General features: G+C 37.5%; 1 protein-coding gene across 12 annotated transcripts in view; it reads right to left on the reverse strand.

Annotated features, from left to right (window-relative positions):
* Positions 1–2,767: 2,767 nt before the first annotated feature.
* The window catches only part of si:ch211-207d6.2 (sickle tail protein homolog), a 48,821-nt gene continuing 33,615 nt past the window's right edge, over positions 2,768–17,973 (reverse strand). For 3 of the 12 annotated variants that reach the window (XM_059501799.1, XM_059501803.1, XM_059501804.1), the window contains 15 exons: positions 16,121–16,911; positions 15,880–15,981; positions 15,726–15,766; positions 15,424–15,575; positions 14,509–14,684; positions 11,922–12,058; positions 11,256–11,403; positions 10,743–11,175; positions 9,855–10,041; positions 8,555–8,787; positions 8,082–8,225; positions 6,919–7,035; positions 5,850–5,927; positions 4,027–5,745; positions 2,768–3,596 (listed from right to left, as the gene is read on the reverse strand). In XM_059501799.1, coding sequence (XP_059357782.1) covers positions 3,456–3,596; positions 4,027–5,745; positions 5,850–5,927; positions 6,919–7,035; positions 8,082–8,225; positions 8,555–8,787; positions 9,855–10,041; positions 10,743–11,175; positions 11,256–11,403; positions 11,922–12,058; positions 14,509–14,684; positions 15,424–15,575; positions 15,726–15,766; positions 15,880–15,981; positions 16,121–16,911 — 4,599 coding nt within the window. In that variant the 3' untranslated portion in view covers positions 2,768–3,455. The remainder of the gene's footprint in view (positions 3,597–4,026; positions 5,746–5,849; positions 5,928–6,918; positions 7,036–8,081; positions 8,226–8,554; positions 8,788–9,854; positions 10,042–10,742; positions 11,176–11,255; positions 11,404–11,921; positions 12,059–14,508; positions 14,685–15,423; positions 15,576–15,725; positions 15,767–15,879; positions 15,982–16,120; positions 16,912–17,973) is intronic. The other 9 variants (XM_059501800.1, XM_059501806.1, XM_059501805.1 and 6 more) reach the window with 9 other exon arrangements.

The following is a 17,973-nucleotide window of genomic DNA, read 5'->3' on the forward strand; positions in this document are numbered from 1 at the left end:
ATGATTTTCCTATTTTAGAGGAACAATAAATAGGATTACAAAGAAATTGTATAAGCAAACGGCGGTACCTTGAATAGCTATCGCAGCCTTAATTTCCTATTCAATTGACACTCGTTAATTGCGATGAATTAAAAATGCAAATTAGTGACCAGATCTTTGATTAACTTACACAAGTTCCTTGTTGGTTTGTTAACGTCCTCAAAGATTTATGATGTTGATGCTCTTGTACCATAAAACATCAGGAGACACAATAATTAATCTTAAATGCTAAAAGGACTTGCGCTTTAATTACTCTTGTTCTCCTCTCTATAGCATTGTAGCATTTGGACTCCTCACTTCTTAATGGTAAATGTATTATAATATACAAATTACATGCTAATTAGATGGTGCAAAGCTTAGGGATTCAGTCATTCTAAAATTTGCATATGAACTAATTATCTTTCATTAAAGCTGGCTAATTACAAATTTGAGGAGGACCTGGAAACGGAAAAAGCTGCATTCCTTTGTCCAGACAGTGTTTTCATCTCTAATTAGATGTTGGATTGTTCATCCCTATACATTTGGAAAAATGTATATACATTTTTTATTTATTAGAAATGCCCTTGAGTGAATTTCATGGCCCTGTGAATGGCAACAATAAAATGTCTTTTAAGCTGATGATGAACTGCACCATGTGTCTGAACAGGTACACTTAATTAATTCTTTAAGACTGAATTGAACTTGCCATTAAAAGTAATGCATATCTAAGCACGGAGGAGAAGTCCAAATTAATAGATGTGCCAATCATTCGTCTCAGAGGAGTTTTGCTGTCCACATAATAGATATAGACTCTTGCATCAATCAGGTATTAATTGCTTTCATGTCTCATATAATGAAATGACTGCTAAGGGGCATAGGCACAGTTTTAAAATGTCTTTTGAAACCCATTTTTAAAGACTTTTGTTTAAGATCCCCACTTCAGTTTATCTGATATCTCAATACAGCCTTTCTTAAATTGTTACTTAAAGGTCTGGAACAGTAATGGGCTACTCTGGCAGCATCACCTCCAAAGTATATTATAGTAAGGCATATACCTTCAAGTGATAAAAAACTATTGTCAGCTGCTGGGTTTTTATGGGTCAGAATTTTTTTACAGAATCAATATTTTTCCACCTCTGCCAAAAAACAAGATTACAACAAATACGAAATCAACAATTAATAAACATTATAAATAATTTCCAGTTTAAGATTATTACAGCGTGTCTCTTTTCACTGAAAATTCCTGCAAGTCAGTGCTGCCCTCTGCAGTTGAATACTGAAGTGATAGAATCTGGAAGTGTTGTCATTAGTTTTCAAATAGTTTAATCAGGTCTTGAAAGAGGTTAAACTGATTTATGTTTACTAGAGAGACAGGTGTTCAACCTTGTTTAAAATATGCAATTGGCAGACAATTCACACATTTACATACACAGCGTTTAAATAAAAACATGAAAATATAAATGACAAATACACTGGAAGCCCTTTATTTGATAAACATCTCTGGCAAGCATTTTCTTCCAAACAATGTTTGTACAATTTATACAGGATTACAAAATCAGAGGTAATATTTACAGCATTTACCTTTGCAGTATCCATGGTTAAATATCTGAAAAGCATGCATAGGAGTAACATTTTGAATTTTAAAACATTATTTTCACAGCCAATATTTTTGAGAATAATATTTAGCATGTGAATCACTTTATTGTTTGGCATTTGACATGAGCTATTTGAAGGAGAACAAGAATAAAGGAACACAAAACTAGGCTTCAGAGCCACTACGATGCTTGCACGTCATTCATTCACTCACACACTACTCTATATACATCTTTGTTTTTAAATGAAAAACAAAACTTTGGTTTTATGGCAAACACTACAAACTGCATATTGTTAAAACTGGCAGTACACTGGCAAAAAAAAAAAAAAAAAAAACAGATTAAATTTTGTTAAATCCATTTCGAAATGTCAAATCAAATCACCGCAAACCTGTTAAACCATTTCTGATAGGTATAGAGTGGGCTCCAGAAGTCTGAAACATCTGGTGAAACTGCATTTTTTATATTTAATACACCATGTTTTACATAAAATTATAACGATTAAAGTTGGTTGTTCTCAAGCATGATTTGAAATGATCCATAGAGCACCTTGTTCTTCAACAGAAGCATGAACATCTGATAATGTGTACAAAGTAACAAATTTGCTTTGTTGACCCAGTCATCTGCTTCTGGATCTGGAGACATCGAATAGTATTTATAAATGTCAGGTCTAGAATAATGATAATAATGTGGCAATAATGTTTTTTTTTAAAGCCCTAAAGAAAATCCTGAAACAAAACAAAACAAAAAAAATATTTTATGAAGCTTTTGTTTTCCCACAATATACGGCAAATTTAAAAATAAAACACTCTATATTATCATATATTCATCTAATTTCCTTTCTCTAAAACAGCACTGCATATTATATATAGTTCTTTTAAGTAAACAAATGCACTTCTATAAAATAAAAAGCCAACACTGTCAAGCTTAATCCCTCACATATACCAAAACTAAATCCATAATATGCGGCTATAGATTCTTAACCACTCCTGGATTTCAGTGGAAGTGCACAAAGACAAAAACACCACCCCAAATACACGGCATAACTAAATCGGTATTTCTGTTACACCTTAAGTAACACTAGAATGAGTGCAAACAGAATGAGCAAAAGAGACAAATGGACAGCTCATGCCATGTTCCCAGTAAAGGATGTTTCCATGAGCTAGGTATAAAAGCTGGGATCTTAGAAGCAGGCAAAGCAAGGAAAGCATCTTTACTATTCCCACCAGCTTTCATAGCACTCCCGTTAGCCTGCCAACAAAGACGCCGGAAGACATGGAAAGTCAAGTAGGATGATATAACACATATACGTGAAAATATATATTCTATGAAAATACCAACAAAAATATTACTCTTGTAACAAAAGGCATACTTTTGTTTCTTTTCTCTCACAGTCAATTTCACACATTAAGCATTAAAGAGAGAAAAGAAGGAATAAAAGGAGGAATTTGGACACCGGGTTCTTCAAAATATCTTCATAATCCAAAGAAGTGGAAATATAAACTGCCACTCCCCAACCAGCACGGTAGTTCCTAGTGTTTGCTCTCACGATTGACTGCTGGATAACAAGAATCATGCAGTTTTCCTGTTTAGCTCAACTGGTAGAGCAAAGTGCGAACAACAGCAAGGTTGCAGGTTCGATTCCCAGGGAGCGCAAGAGTTGGTTAAAAAAAAGAAAAAAAAGATGCCTGTCTTGAAAGTGTCTATGTGTAAATGATAAACATGCACAAGGAGCTGGTTGTGATTAATTGTAGGGGAACAGAGATCGTCATATTGGATCCCTGTGTGTCCTCAATATAACTACTCGAAGACATTTCCCATGTGTCTTCATGCCTTAACACTGCCCTATAGTAAAACTACCTGACGGAATTGCCTCTGGGAGTCCTGGAGCTTTTGAGGTTTTCCAGGTTTTTCCACACTCTCTGCTGGCTGCGGGCGAGACTTGGGTGAGGAAGTCTGACTCGAAGCAGGCGAGTCACCAGAGTTCTGAAAAGATCAATAAGGAAACAATGTCAGCGATGGATTGAGGCCATTGACAAGTATACGACAGAATGAGGACAAAGCTTTGAAAGATTTCTCATTTGTAGACATGATTGGGAAGAGAAAGATATAGGCAGCATGCTCAAGTGTACCACCAATATCCCAACCACAGTACATGCACTAGAGAGAGAAACAGTTCGTGGATTCAACCTCATTGAAAGTCTGAATAGAGAAATAGACAGTGGTTTAAAAGAGAAAAACACCATAAGTCCATAATCATGTCCACTGAAATCACACAGAGCCCCCAAAACAGAGCGTTCACCCGAAGACACCTACGAAACACATTCAAAGTTGATTTAAGTCATTGGTTAGAAAGTCAGGCTTTTAAAGCAAACCCAAGCCACCAGCAGAAGGGTGCAACGGAGTTGAGAAAAACCTGTTTACTGCTGGAGGAACTGGAGGAAGTGGCCGTGCTTGAGGAGGATCGAGACTGTGTTTTGGATCTCTTTTGCAGAGATGACTTGTGGGGTTTGGGCTTCAGTGGGGCTGGCTTTTTTGTGGGACTGCCCTCCTCCGGTTCTGCATCACTGGACAATCTCTTAGCTTTCAATTCCTCCTTGCAGGAGACTTCCGAAACCAATGTAGGCTCAATATCACTTATGGTACTTTCCAACTGCTTAATGGTCTGCTCAAGGCTGTTTAATGTTTGATAAGTAGTCTTACGGAGTTCCTCAGTTCTGTCTTTGGTGCTCTGTGACGTGGTGGTCTGGTTTTGCCATAAAGACTTAGGAGTGGTAGAATCATCGTCTGCGTGGGACTTGATCTCAAACCTTTTAGCTTCTTTGAGCTCCTTCACGGTTCCATCTGGTTCCTCTTCATCCTCGTAGACAACTACTTGCAGTGTCTTTTTGCCAGTTTTTGTCCCCGTACGAAGAGCTTGGCCAATAGCTACAAGCTGCTTCTTGGGGAACTTAAACTTGAATTTCTTTTTCGCATCTTTAGCAGATTCTGTCTTATCTCCTTCCTCAACAGAAAGAGCAGGACTCTCAAAGGAACTCTGCTGTTGTACAGGCACTGGAACGCTACTACTACTCTGATTGTTTGCCCTATTCTCAGTTCTGAACTGATCTAGATTATCTGTAGGTGTTATCTGACTGACCTGACTCTTTGAGTTGGCTTCCACTTCCTCCTCATTCTCTTCATCTATCCTCTCTTCCGATAGCACCCTCTCAAGCTCTTCTTCACATTCAAAGACGGTGGACAGTCGCTTGTAGGCCTGACAGATATCCATAGGCTCGTCAAAAATTATGATAACCGGCTTCTTGTCAAACCTAGAGTCCTCGGGGGCAGTTAGGGTTGGTTCTGAGCCCACTTTAACAGTTTGGACATCTGTGCCTTTACTGTTTACCAGCTGTTGGTACTCTCCAGTCGATAGAGCCTGTACCTTGGTTTTAGTGATCCTGAAGGCAATGTTATTTGGTGGAAGAGGACCTTCGTCTCCTGGGAGGTCTGGACTTAGACTGGCCTCCTCAGTGTATCTGGCATGATCTTCAGGTGATCTCTTTGTTACATCCTGCTCAATGTCATGGTTATTCGGTTGTGTTGAAAATGAGTCATCAGTGTTGGGTTGATGGACTGGTTCAGCACTTTGTGGACACTTGCTAACAAGTGTAACTTTAACAGTGGTTGTGCGATGTCCATGCTTTATTGACTTGTCCATAACAGGTGCAACAGAGGATGTACGCAGTATATGCTCCTCAAACTTCTCCTCAACAGGTGAAACTTTCTCAGAAGGTGTAGGAACCACCTGCTTTAGAGACTTCAGCACTGATTCAGCCTTGAGCTCTTTGGGATTAATGAGCGATGCCCCTTTTTCAGCTTCTGTGCTGTTCCTTAAAGAGTTAAAGGGGCTATATGGCACCTCATGAATATTATTTGGCTTGGTTTGGACCTCCTTGACTGATTGGTTTAGCTGAACTGAATTTATAGATAAGTCATTTGATTTTAACAGTTTTTGCTGCTGGGAAATGTCGGAAGCATTCTCAGTTGCAACCTTCGAAGGAGAAAAAGTTGCTTCCTTGGGTTCCTTTAGGTCATCTGGCCTAGAGGTGCTCTGCCTTGATGTTTTTGATGTTCCAGTGATATAATACATGACCTGACAAAGAAATCAAGAATTCTTTGGATCCAAAATATTATAGTCAACGTGAACACAATTTGAATACATGCTCTTAAATCAAACAAAAAACGAATTATATTTACCCCAGGTGAACCAGGTGTTGCACTAGCTTCCCTACTTTCAGACAGTGCTCCTTCTTCAGATAGGTGAGAGGAGGTCTGCTAGGATAGTTTGTTAGCACAGAGACCTTTATTTATTTTCTCAAATTAATATCCAGCTAGTCAGTACAGTGCAGAGTAACATTAAGATCACTGGCGCCATCTAGAGTTGAGTTTAGCTTTCATCCTTACTTTACTAAAGGACTGCTGTATGTTGTCAAGCGTTGCTTCAAAATAATCAGTTTACAGTGAGGGAACTGTCAAACTGTATGCATAGCATGTATCATCTAAAGATGTTTATTTTTTAAACAAAATATTTTAATGGAAAAAATTATATATTCTTTATATAATAAAGAATATATATTCTTCCGGAATATAGAAATATTATTCTAGTTTTGAAAACCCTGACACTGTTGATCTGAAGGACTAAAAAGATTATAAACATCACAACTATTACATTCACGGCACATTAAAACATGCACAGATATGAATATATTACATATCACTTATATGTTTGTAGAGCCCAAAACATCACATATTTAAAAAAAATATATTTAAATAAAAAGTATTCAATATTGTTGAATGAAACTGCAAACGTTACAATATTGTAACGTTTGGTATCTACAATACATATTTTAGTTCTATTTGCAAAGCAGTAGTAATATTATATCTTTATATCTCCTTATGGTGGACATTCTGGACCTTTTTCAAAGTGAACTCTGAATGCTACAAAAGGAAAAGGTCAGAAGTCAGAGCGCTGAATGGCCTTTCCAACGCTCCAGTCACTCTGACCCACCCCAGCTTCTACAGCTGGATCTATTAGCATTCAGCAGGAGAGTGTGAGTGACAGACCAGTGTTAGACACATTCAAACGTATTACACCCTCTCTTGATGAGGGGCTACGGTCAGGCATTGACGTGCGTCAGTATGTCAGTACATCAGTATGGGTGTTGCGTATTAGTGTCAGTAGAGCGGGAGGTTATGGGACTTGACTGCTCATGTGAGCACTGCTGTTAAACTGCGACGGGGAGTTAGCACACATCACGTCCGTTACCTTTGTGTGGTAAGACAGGGAAAGCCCTGGCTCCATCTCACTGTCTGAGAGCTCACGGGATGTGAGATCAACGATATATCTGGGCTGTAAATCTTTTTTTGTGCACTTCTGAAACACCTGAAGAGGGTAAGGGTACGGGCATTAGGTGCTGTGGCTGTGTATGGGTGAGCTCTCTGTCCTGTTGTTGAGCAATTTTGAGATGTCAAACAGAACTGAACACCTTGATCCTGACAAAGTACAGGAAAAATATTCCCTACACAGTTAAAGGTAAATATATATATATATATATATATATATATATATATATATATATATATATATATATATATATATATATAAATGTCACCGCATTAGATACAAATGGCACCTGCAAATATAAGATGCAGTTTCTTTTCTCAGAACTTCACTTTTCATTTTTACAATCGAATAAAGTAATCTTATTAAAACATTTATAAATCTGAATAATAATAATAATATCAATAATACATGTACTTTATTTCACTATAAGCCCAAATACATATATTCATTCTGTTTTATCAATTCATGTCAACGTATAAACATTCATAGATTTATATAATCACTATTCAATACTTCTGTCGCACAGTATATACATAATCCTATTCACACTACTCATTTATTGCAAACGTTATAATAGATTTTATCTCTCTGATAAGAGCATTTTATTTTATTATTTTTTGTTATTGTTTCCTAAAGGAATTTAAGAAAATGTTTAAATTTTTGTGATATTTTTCATTCAAATAAATTGCACTTGGTTTCCTTTGATGTGTAGTTAGCTAATACAATGACATTCACACATTTTTCAATATGACATTTATAAACACTTTCTGAGGCCACTTAATGCTGTTGATTTATTACTTTTATTCCTAATAAAAATAAAATCGAATTCATGATGACACAGATTTATAGTAAATCCTACCTATTCTCAACAATAGAGGGCAGCACTATTCAAATTTCTAAGAGAGCCACAGTGCCCTCATTTTGATACTTTTTGTAAATGTTGACACTGGTGTGGCCGTCTGAAGTTTGTATGGGCTCAATATTTGTCCCTTAACACCTCTGACATGTCTCAGACTTCCTGTGTGTTTGTAAAAGAATAAGTGTGCGTTGATGTCTTTGTGTGAGGACGATGGTGGTTTGCTCACCTGTAGCTCAGCCATGATCTTATCTCCTTCATCCTCTTCATCTTGTAAGGTGGAGATGTTGACAGGAGGAGGGGTGCGGGGCTTGGGCTTGACCTCTGGGGGCACACGCAAGGGTTTGGGCTTCGGGGCCTCCTCTTCACCCTCCTATAGCCAAAACAACCAGCCGAGTGTGACCGACCCTCACCCTCCATTATGTCTTTCAAATCAACAAAAGCAGCTGGAATCTCTACCGTGACTTCCCATCATTATTATTCACAAAAACAAGGACACGATATGAAGTGCACGGCACACCCAGGCAAAATACAGCACAATGACATTTCTACACGTAGTAGGTACACTATACGATGTGTTGTTATCAAATAATAGTAATGACAATTGTCATGTTGTCTGGGAATGCAGCTCAGCAAGGCCTAAGTCAGATGAATAATGGTGTGTGATGTTAATTAGAGGAAACTGAAAAAGCATTTAAGCACCTGTGCACTAGTGGACTCTTTCCGGGTGGTGTAGATCACCTCTCCTGAACGTCCTGTGGTGAGTCCAGATACAGAGGGGTAGAATCTGCGTGGAGGGGGAGGGGGAGGCGATTTGCTGGCCGTTTCAGGGTTGGGCTGTACTCTGTCAACACTGGCCCTGTGGGGCTTCTGTGGCCTCTCCAAACTGGTCTGGACAGGTTTATCTGCCTTGGGTCCATCCTGCGGTGCGGCTTCTGTTTGAAGTTAAATAAAGAGTGCCACAAAATTAAATCCTTCAGAGGTTATATCTGAACCAGCTTATCTGGGATCATTAATAAAACAACAAGGAGTACTGTAATAATAAAAAAAAAAACTTCTGTTAGAACCCCCCCAAAACCTAACATGATCAAATCAGCATGAAAAAAAAAAAAACTTCTGTAAGAAACCCCCACCCCAAAACCTAACATGATCAAATCAGCATGAAGAAAATTCATAAAACAAGAAATGATAGAAAGAACCCCTGCAGACTTTAATGACCATGTCAAGGCTTCTTAAATATTAAATAATTTCATATAATAAAAATATCATATACTATTTCAGGTTGTAATGCAATGTGACCCCAAAACGTACAAATATTTATGAAATAACAATAATTAACAAAATAAACTTTTTAACTTAAAGCGTATTTATTTGTTTTGCAAAGCATGTTTTTTTTTTTCTTTTTTACTTTTATGGGGATGCGAACTCATCAGGGGTGAAAAGGCTGACGAAGATGTGACCCCTCCATCCCAGTGGGTTTCTTTTACCCTGTCTCAGGTCACAATCACCCAAATGTTGTTGTTTTTTTGTATTAAAATATATTTCTATAGCATTAGTACAATTCTGTTTTAAAATAAAAACATCCAGTATTTAATAATAATAATACAAATATACATTTATTTTACAGAACAACAGTAAAAACAATGCTAATAATATTAATGGCTTTTAACTATTGGTTAAAATTGGTTATTAATGGTTTTAACTATTATTTTTGCAGAAAAACAACACCACCCACACAAAAGAGATTTTGTATTCAATGCTGTAATTTTTGCACAACTTTCAAATTTCATTACATTCATTCAAAAGTCATTACATTTAAACTTTTCGTGAGCATGATTTGTTAAAAAAAATATATAATAAAATAAAATATGAAACCAACTTGAATACAAAGAACACATCTATAATGTGCTTTTTTATCATGGACACACTTATATGTCATATATATGTCCTACAATCTGAATGAACTGTTAATATGCAGGTTCATATGAGTGGACAGGCATACCAGGGGGTGAAGATACAGGAAGTGGAAAGTCCACCTCATCTGGCAAGATGCTGGGTGGATGGGAGGAGGCGCTGTCCACCTGTTTGCTCACTTCCAGGTCAGGTATAGCCTTCATAAGGCTGGCCTGAGTCTGCTGAAGGATCCTCTCCATTTCAACCTTGTCCTCCTCTGCTGCCTGTTTTGAAACCTGTGGAGAACCCGACAGAAGTTACTGTTTGTTGGAAATAACACACAGAATAACCATTTTTGGTTCCCTGAAGAACCTTTCAGAAACAGTTCTTAAATGAAAATTTTCACTTAATTTAGAATTTTTTTCCTGAACGCGGGAATAACACCTGACTCTTAAGGGTGCTTTGATTTCCAGCCTCTAGTGTTTCTAGTCAAATTAGCGTATATTCCGATCTGATAATCTAATGTTAAACCTATTAACATGTTTTTAAAAAGCACATGGCTCCTTAGCGCTATCACTTTTTAGTGTCGCAGTGACCGGCATTTGTCAGTGCCTCACTTCTCAATGATTGTGTAGGTGACACAAAGCTGCCGATGTTAGCCACATTAAAATCAGATGGGCACTATTTGAATTGGTTCCTATGGAGACCGGAATACAAGAGCATCCAATCGGAAGCTAGAATTCATTATCTCAGGAAAAAGGTCTATAATAAACATTTTAATAATCTAAAGAACCTTTACATAATAAAGTACCTTTTGTGCAATGGAAAGGTTTTTGAATGTTAAAGGTGCTTCATGGAACCTTCAATGCCAATTAAGAACATTTATTTTTAAGAGTGTGCACATAAACACAGAGTTACAGAAATAAGACATTCTTGTGTTGATGCCAATCCATGAATCTTAAATCAATCAAAAGTGAAAGTCACAGTTGAACCACACCTCTTCAGGCATGGGCCTGCTTGTGTTGACATAGATCTCCTCTGGTGAGGAGGATCCAGTCGTGTTGATGACAACGGTTGCTGGCACAGCTTCCTGGCCCCGTGGTGCTGCTCTCTTTAGCAGGGCAGGACTGTTTTCTCTGCTCCTGGGACTGACCTTCACCACAGTGGGGGAGTCCCTGCTATGGGTGGGTGTGAGCGGGGGACTGGGGTGGTGTGTGCTGATGGGAGTCCCCTGAATGTGGTGCACCGTGACTGGAGAAGAGGGTACGGGCTCAGAGCAGATGATTTTGGCAGGTGATCTTGGCTGTGGGGTGGGGGACTCACAAACAGGTTTTGGAGATCTGTACTCTTCCACAAAGGAAACTGAATCAGCTGGTAATGCCTTCACTTGGACTGGGTCAGAAGTATGGTTGTGGCTTTCAGTGGTGTATCTACAACAAACAGAAACCCTAACAATGAACCTGCCAAAGCTCTAAAGGAATTTAATATTTCAAATGCTACATGTGTTTACCTTCTCAGTCCACTGAGAGTGTCAGTCAGAGCTTTGACTCTCTTCAGCATGCTGTCCATTTTGTGAGGCTCCTCTTTAAGGAAGCGCACCGCCTCCACCTCCACCCTCAACACGCCACGCATTTTCATCTGCAGGGCTGGGAACTCTCCTGAAAAGGCATTCATTATTATACAAGAGAATTATCTACAGCACCATTTGAAAGTTTTTTTTTGTTTTTTTGTTACATTTTTGAAAGAAACCTCTTATGCTTACGAAAGCTGTATTTATTTGATCAAAAATACAGAAGAAATGTCAATGTTGTGAAACAGTCATTACTCCAGTCTTCAGTGTCACATGATCCTTCAGAAATTATTCTTATATGCTGATATGGTGCGCAAGAAACCTTCTTATTCTTATTATCAAGATTAGAAGCGGTTGTGCTGCTTAATATCTTTGTGGAAACTGTGATGCGTCTTTTTGATTATTAAGAAGTTCAAAAAGATAAAAAATTTTCAAATAATAAAAAAGATGTCTTTAGTGTCACTTTGAATCAATTTAAGGCATCCTTGCTAAATAAAAGTATCTTTCAAAAAATAAATAACTGACCCTAAACTTTTGAATGTTAATGTATAATAATTAATAAATGATTAAATAAGTCCACGGGAGGATAAATACAAGTGCTATCACCTTTGAGTGTGGCCAAAGCTTCTCCTACTTTGCGTAAGTTGACCGCCCCTTCCTCCACATCCTTCAGAGTGACTGGTCGATTGCTCATGGCACAGCTGGATTCTTTCTTGAGCATCTCCACATAGTTTTCCAGCTCTCTGTGACATTATTAGAAGGATGTGTCATTTATTAGCACAGCTGTCAGTTTAATGCTATATAACATGTATTTTGCTTTGCCTTTTTGGTCAAGCTGCATGTACTCTACAATGTAAAACCTGAACTGAAAAGAAAAAAAAAAACTGAATAAGCCTCCCATATTTCCAATGTAGTCTCAGACATTTGGACGCCACTATATATATATATATATATATATATATATATATATATATATATATATATATATATATATATATATATATATATATAAATCGTATTTAATCCAGCATTTAGTGACACTTAAAGGGATACTCCACACTAAAATGAAAATGTTGTCATTAATCACTTACCCCCATGTTGTTCCAAACCCGTAAAAGCTCTGTTCGTCTTCAGAACACAATTTAAGATATTTTGGATGAAAACCTTGAGGCTTGAGACTGTCACATAGACTGCCAAGTAAATAACAGTGTCAAGGTCCATAAAAGATATGAAAAGTCATCGTCAGAATGCTCCATCTGCCATCAGATGTGCAACCTGGGTTATATGAAGAGATGGGAACACTTTTTGTAAGCGAATAAAAAAATAAAAATTAACGACTTTATTCAATAATTCCCCTGTCAACGGTCTCCTCTGTGTCACTTTATTTTAAGTGCTACGTATGCTCTTCTGTGAGATACACGCCACAAGGATGCACTATTTTATTTAAAATCAAAGGTAAATACATGTAGAAACAGTGCATCCTTGTGGCATGGAGGACACAGAAGAGCATATTTATTTGGCAGTCTATGTGACAGTCTCAAGCCTCAAGGTTTTCATCCAAAATATCTTAAATTGTGTTCTGAAGACGAACTGAGCTTTTACGGGTTTGGAACGACATGGGGGTAAGCGATAAATGGCAAAATTTTCATTTTGGGGTGGAGTAACCCTTTAATGCTATGCAATAAGCAAGTCTTGACTGTGATCCTTGACGGCTAAAGGCTGAAAACCTGTTTAACGTGAATTAGTCTTGTTTGTTGGCTGACAGTTCACATACAGAGAAGTTTGGCTGTGTAAGCAAATTTGGCAACGAAAGTCTGCCCTCAGCCAAATACTTTCAGAGGATAATCATAACCTGCGTCTTTCTCAAATTTTCTGACCTCATTCGTCTCGAAATGGTTACGAAGTGTGCATTGTTGAAGCTGGTCATCATTAGCTGTACCTGCACATAACAGCCTTCAACAGGAATCTGCAAGCCAGTACACATGCTCTGAGATCATAGTTTAACATCATCCCTGTGGGAAATGGTTTGTGTTTTGTGTAATTTACCAGAGGGGTGTCTTAAGGGTTTTCCCATGCACAATGTCAAATCCTGCTTTCTGTTATCTTTCTCACCATAGCATAATCTAAAGCAAGGGAGTAACAACAATTTTTGGTTGTTATTATTTCTATGAACTGATATCTGTTGGTTACTGGAATAAAATGCTTTCCATATTTAATGCAGTGCAATTTTAGTATTATTTATTTACTAATACAGTATTTATTCATATCTTTAATCAGCTTTTAGTTTTATATTGTTAGCTTTCATTTTAATAAGTGTTAGTAATTATGTTGTGCGTCTGTCATTATTATAATTATTTAAATATTTTTATTTTTATTTCATATACCGGTAGTTTATTTCGTATAGTTTTAGTCATAGATTTAATTTCAGTAAATATATATATATATATATATATATATATATATATATATATATATATATATATATATATATATATATATATAAATATAAATATAATATTATGTTTCAATCGTACATTTTTAAAGTGATTTTCTTGCTTTTTTTTCTAGTGATATTTTATAGCGCTTTAGTTTTAGTTGCCAACTGAATAGCAAAACTGGTTTCATGCACATTGTGACTAAACGCAGATTAATTTCTGAAGCAATCTGACTTATATTTCCTCTTCAGGACAGCACACATTCATCGTGACAGGAAACACGTAGAAACTTTCACAAGCCTTATTCTTCTGAGACAGGTTGGGACAGTGGATTATTCACTGCACATCTCCACCCAATGAAGGTATGACTAGTCTTACTTAAATCAAGGTGTACATAAGCAAATGGGTTTTAGAAAAACACTCAATATAGCACTAGCGATGTAAAAATCCCATCTGTTCACATCGATTACAAACCTACACAACACTGATCTTTGTTCATTAAAGTGTGCATTCAGCATTGATTGGAGTCATGGTTTTATAATTAATTAGTACAGCAAGAATTCAGCTTTGATTAGACGTGAGCACTTAATCAGCATCAAATCTGGCTTGTTTGCAGCAGCTAATCAGTGCGCTGATTTCCCCCTCTGGATCGCAGCGTTTGTTCTGTTCGTCTACAGCTGTCTCTCACATTCTACAGATGACCTGTCCATAATGAATTCTTCATGGCTAATTCACATGATGTTGTGCTATTGTCTTACCCGAGCTGTACGAGAACCCTCTCTTCCATGCCTAGATATCTGTGTCTTTCTTCTTCCACCTGGACTCGCTGTCTATGAACGGGGTCCTCAAGGTGCAGCACAATGTCTGAAAACCTCTCGGAGATATCCAGCTCTGCCTGTCGCAGCATCTGCCTCATGGCATCCTGGTTTTGCAGCTTTATATGCAAGGCAAGGCTCTATCAGCACACTTGTTTTCTGACCAACTCTTTATTATAACACTACATCCCATTACTGTAATTACATATGTGTTTATATACTACCATTCAAATGTTTGGGTAAGAGTGTTTCATTTTTTTGAAGAAAAATCTCCAATTCTGTGCACCAATTCTGTATTTGTTTGATTAAAAAATACTGTAAAGAGTACTACTGTGAAGTATAGGTCAAATATAAAATAACTGTTTCCTCTTTTAATACATTGTAAAATGGAATCTATTCCTGTGATGACAAAGCAGAATTTTGAGTCTTCGGTGTAAAATGTATCATTCTAATATGCTGATTTGGTGCTCAAGAAACATTTTTTATTATTAGCAATGTTTAGTATTATCAGGGAAAACAGCGACTATTCTTTTCAGGTTTTTTTGAAGAAACCGAAAATTCAAAAGAACAGTATTTACTTATAAAACATGACTTTACTTTGATCAATTTAATGGATCGTTAATGCTTTTCATATCTTACTGACCCTAAACTTTTGAACAGTAGTGTATTATTTAGCAACGAAATATGTGAAGCAAGTTGCTTCACTTCTAAATTATTACATAATATAACTACTGCAAAAGACTTATTTGTTTGATGGTATTAATAATATTTTAAGACATTATAATATTGTACGACAAGCACTTAAAAAGAGCAGATGCCCTGGACACAACCTCATTTCAGTTTGAATTTCATGTGTACCTGCATCTGTTTGAGTTGATGGAGCTGCAGTCTGAGGTCAGAGACGTTTCTCCTGAAGGTGGAGAGGATTGAGCACATAGCAGGGTCTCTGACAGGAGAAATACTGTCTGTCTGCACAACTGGCTCTTTAGATGATGATACAGTACAGATGCCTGGACAAAAACACCAATTTATGAAGTTATTGCCCTGGTAACAACACAAATATGGTAAAAATAAGATTTAATTCAGATCCATGATTCACGGGAGCAAGAAGGAGTGATAAAGGAAGCATCATCACAATCAATAACTGAACATTAACTGACCACCATTCTGTTCCGAAGACTCAGTCTTTACCGGTTTCTCACTATAGAGAAAGACAATACAGTAAGTCTTCATTTTAAAGTTTTCATTTTCACATTATACTAATACGATTTAGATTCATGCTATTTATGAATCACATTATATGTGAACATCCACCTGGAAGTCTCTTTGGCACTTGTATTTGGCCCTTTCATAAGAGCGTGTTGAACGAGTCCAGTAAGACTGGCTATCTGCTGCTCCATTGCCTTTATTTTTTCACTGCAATACAAAGGTCACATGACTCACTTCAACAAAGAAAGATCACATTCTATAAATGATCACATACAGTACTGTTCACAATAAGCTGTTCACTATTCACTATAACACAATAAGCTGCGGGGAATTTAAAAAGTCTCACCTCTGAGGATCTCCGGCTGCCACGTGTCCTTGAAATGGCTTCTCTCCGTGACTGGGCTGAAGGTCGGCAAAAACAGGGGAGGCCACATTGCCTCTAACCCTGGTCGCCACCTCCATGGCCCCATTACTGTCCTTGCGGAAAGATCTACGCACAGGTGATGCTCTTTCCGCTGCCACACCTTGTGAGGGCATGTAGGAGTTCTGGCCTGGGAGCATGTCAATCATTCTGACCTCATTGACCCTGTGAGGAGAAGCAGGCGGTGTTTTGGAGCCCATGGAAGCGAGCTGACTCTCACTGTACTTTCGAGATTTCTGTCTGTAGAGGGAGTGCTGCAGATCCTGGCCATCTGTGTACGCACCGACAGACTTGACGGAGGAGCGGTGCTGGATGTACGCCGCCCCATCCGGGACGTCTCCAGAATGGCTGCCTTGTGATGAGGAGACACTGAGCCTGGCTTCAGGTGAAGCGTATGCTTCTGAATACAAAGGAACGCTCTTGCTGCTCAGATCCTCATCCGGTTTTACGTCCCGTCGCTCCAGGATGGCACTGGAGCAGGGTGTGATAGAGCGATTTGGGGGTGCGTTGGACACACGGTCCCTGGGTAAGGTGGCACCACCAGGCATGGCAACAGAGTGGCTGAAGGGGATTCTAGAAGGAGATGAGGGCATGGAGCGAGGTGTAGGAGGAGACAGAGAGCCCTGGACTGAATGTATGGGACTGTGAGGCAGAGTGTGCACTGGGCTTTGGCCTCCCGGCTGCTGTCTGCCACTGTAGAACCTCTCTCTTGTGATCTAGGGATAAAACGAAAAAACATTTCAGAGAGAATTTGGGTTTAAAAAAGGTGGTAAAACTTTACTTTAGCCTTTGTGGATTATAAAGGGTTATTAAAGGGTATGATGCATTATAATTATTCATAATGTGCATTGTAATACAGTACATTATATCTTGTCACGAATAATTATAACTGAATTTGAAATGCATAGTGTAACAATAAATTGATAAGTGTTATCATGCATAATTAATGCATTAAAACTAGTTTTATAATGCATTATCAATAAATGCTTTAAGTAATATGTTACAAAACTGGTTTTCGGAGGTTATGTGACATTTGTAAAAAAGAAAAAGTGTAAAATAACAGTTATCGACTGGTTTTGCTACATCAAGTGGCAACCAAAAAGTACCAATAAAAATGTCAACAATAAAATGTATTATCATTTAATACTAAAATAAATAAATCTTTTTTTTATTTAGTTGAAAATGTAAACTGAAAATAAAGTTTAAAGCTTTTTTTAATCTTCTTATTTATCAAATTATTTTATCTTAGATTTGTACTATGCGCTCATGGCTTTTTGCTCATAGTTTTTGGAATCAGTAAGTTTCAACCAAGTGACAGATACATTTGTGTCAAAATACTGTAGAGTCTATCTGTTCCCACAAACTTTGATGCCAGTAACAAAATGTATAGAAAACATCCCCCCCCACTTTTAAAAGCTGATCAGTTATGCATTTTGCTATAACTGTGCAATATTATATGGTCAGTTGCATTTTATTATTTAGATTGCATTGTTTTGTTGTTTCCTTTGGCTGTCCGTGACAATGTTATTCAGAACGCCATCCACCAGTTGAAAACTGCTGATAAACAACTCTCAAAGAAAGTCAGTGGATATGAAAAGGACTTTTGAATATAATGAAAAGGAGCTTTTTATTACATATTTGTCACGAAAATGATGAATCTTCACAGAGACAAGCAGGAAACTAAAAACAAAAATTGTATTGTATGGCTGTGTTGATATGATTTATGTTTAGACAAGTGAACAGATACGAACAAAAGATGGAACCAGTGCAAAAGCACA

The sequence above is a fragment of the Carassius carassius genome, chromosome 20 (assembly GCF_963082965.1).
Source record: "Carassius carassius chromosome 20, fCarCar2.1, whole genome shotgun sequence".
In the NCBI taxonomy this organism is placed as follows: Eukaryota; Metazoa; Chordata; class Actinopteri; order Cypriniformes; family Cyprinidae; genus Carassius; species Carassius carassius.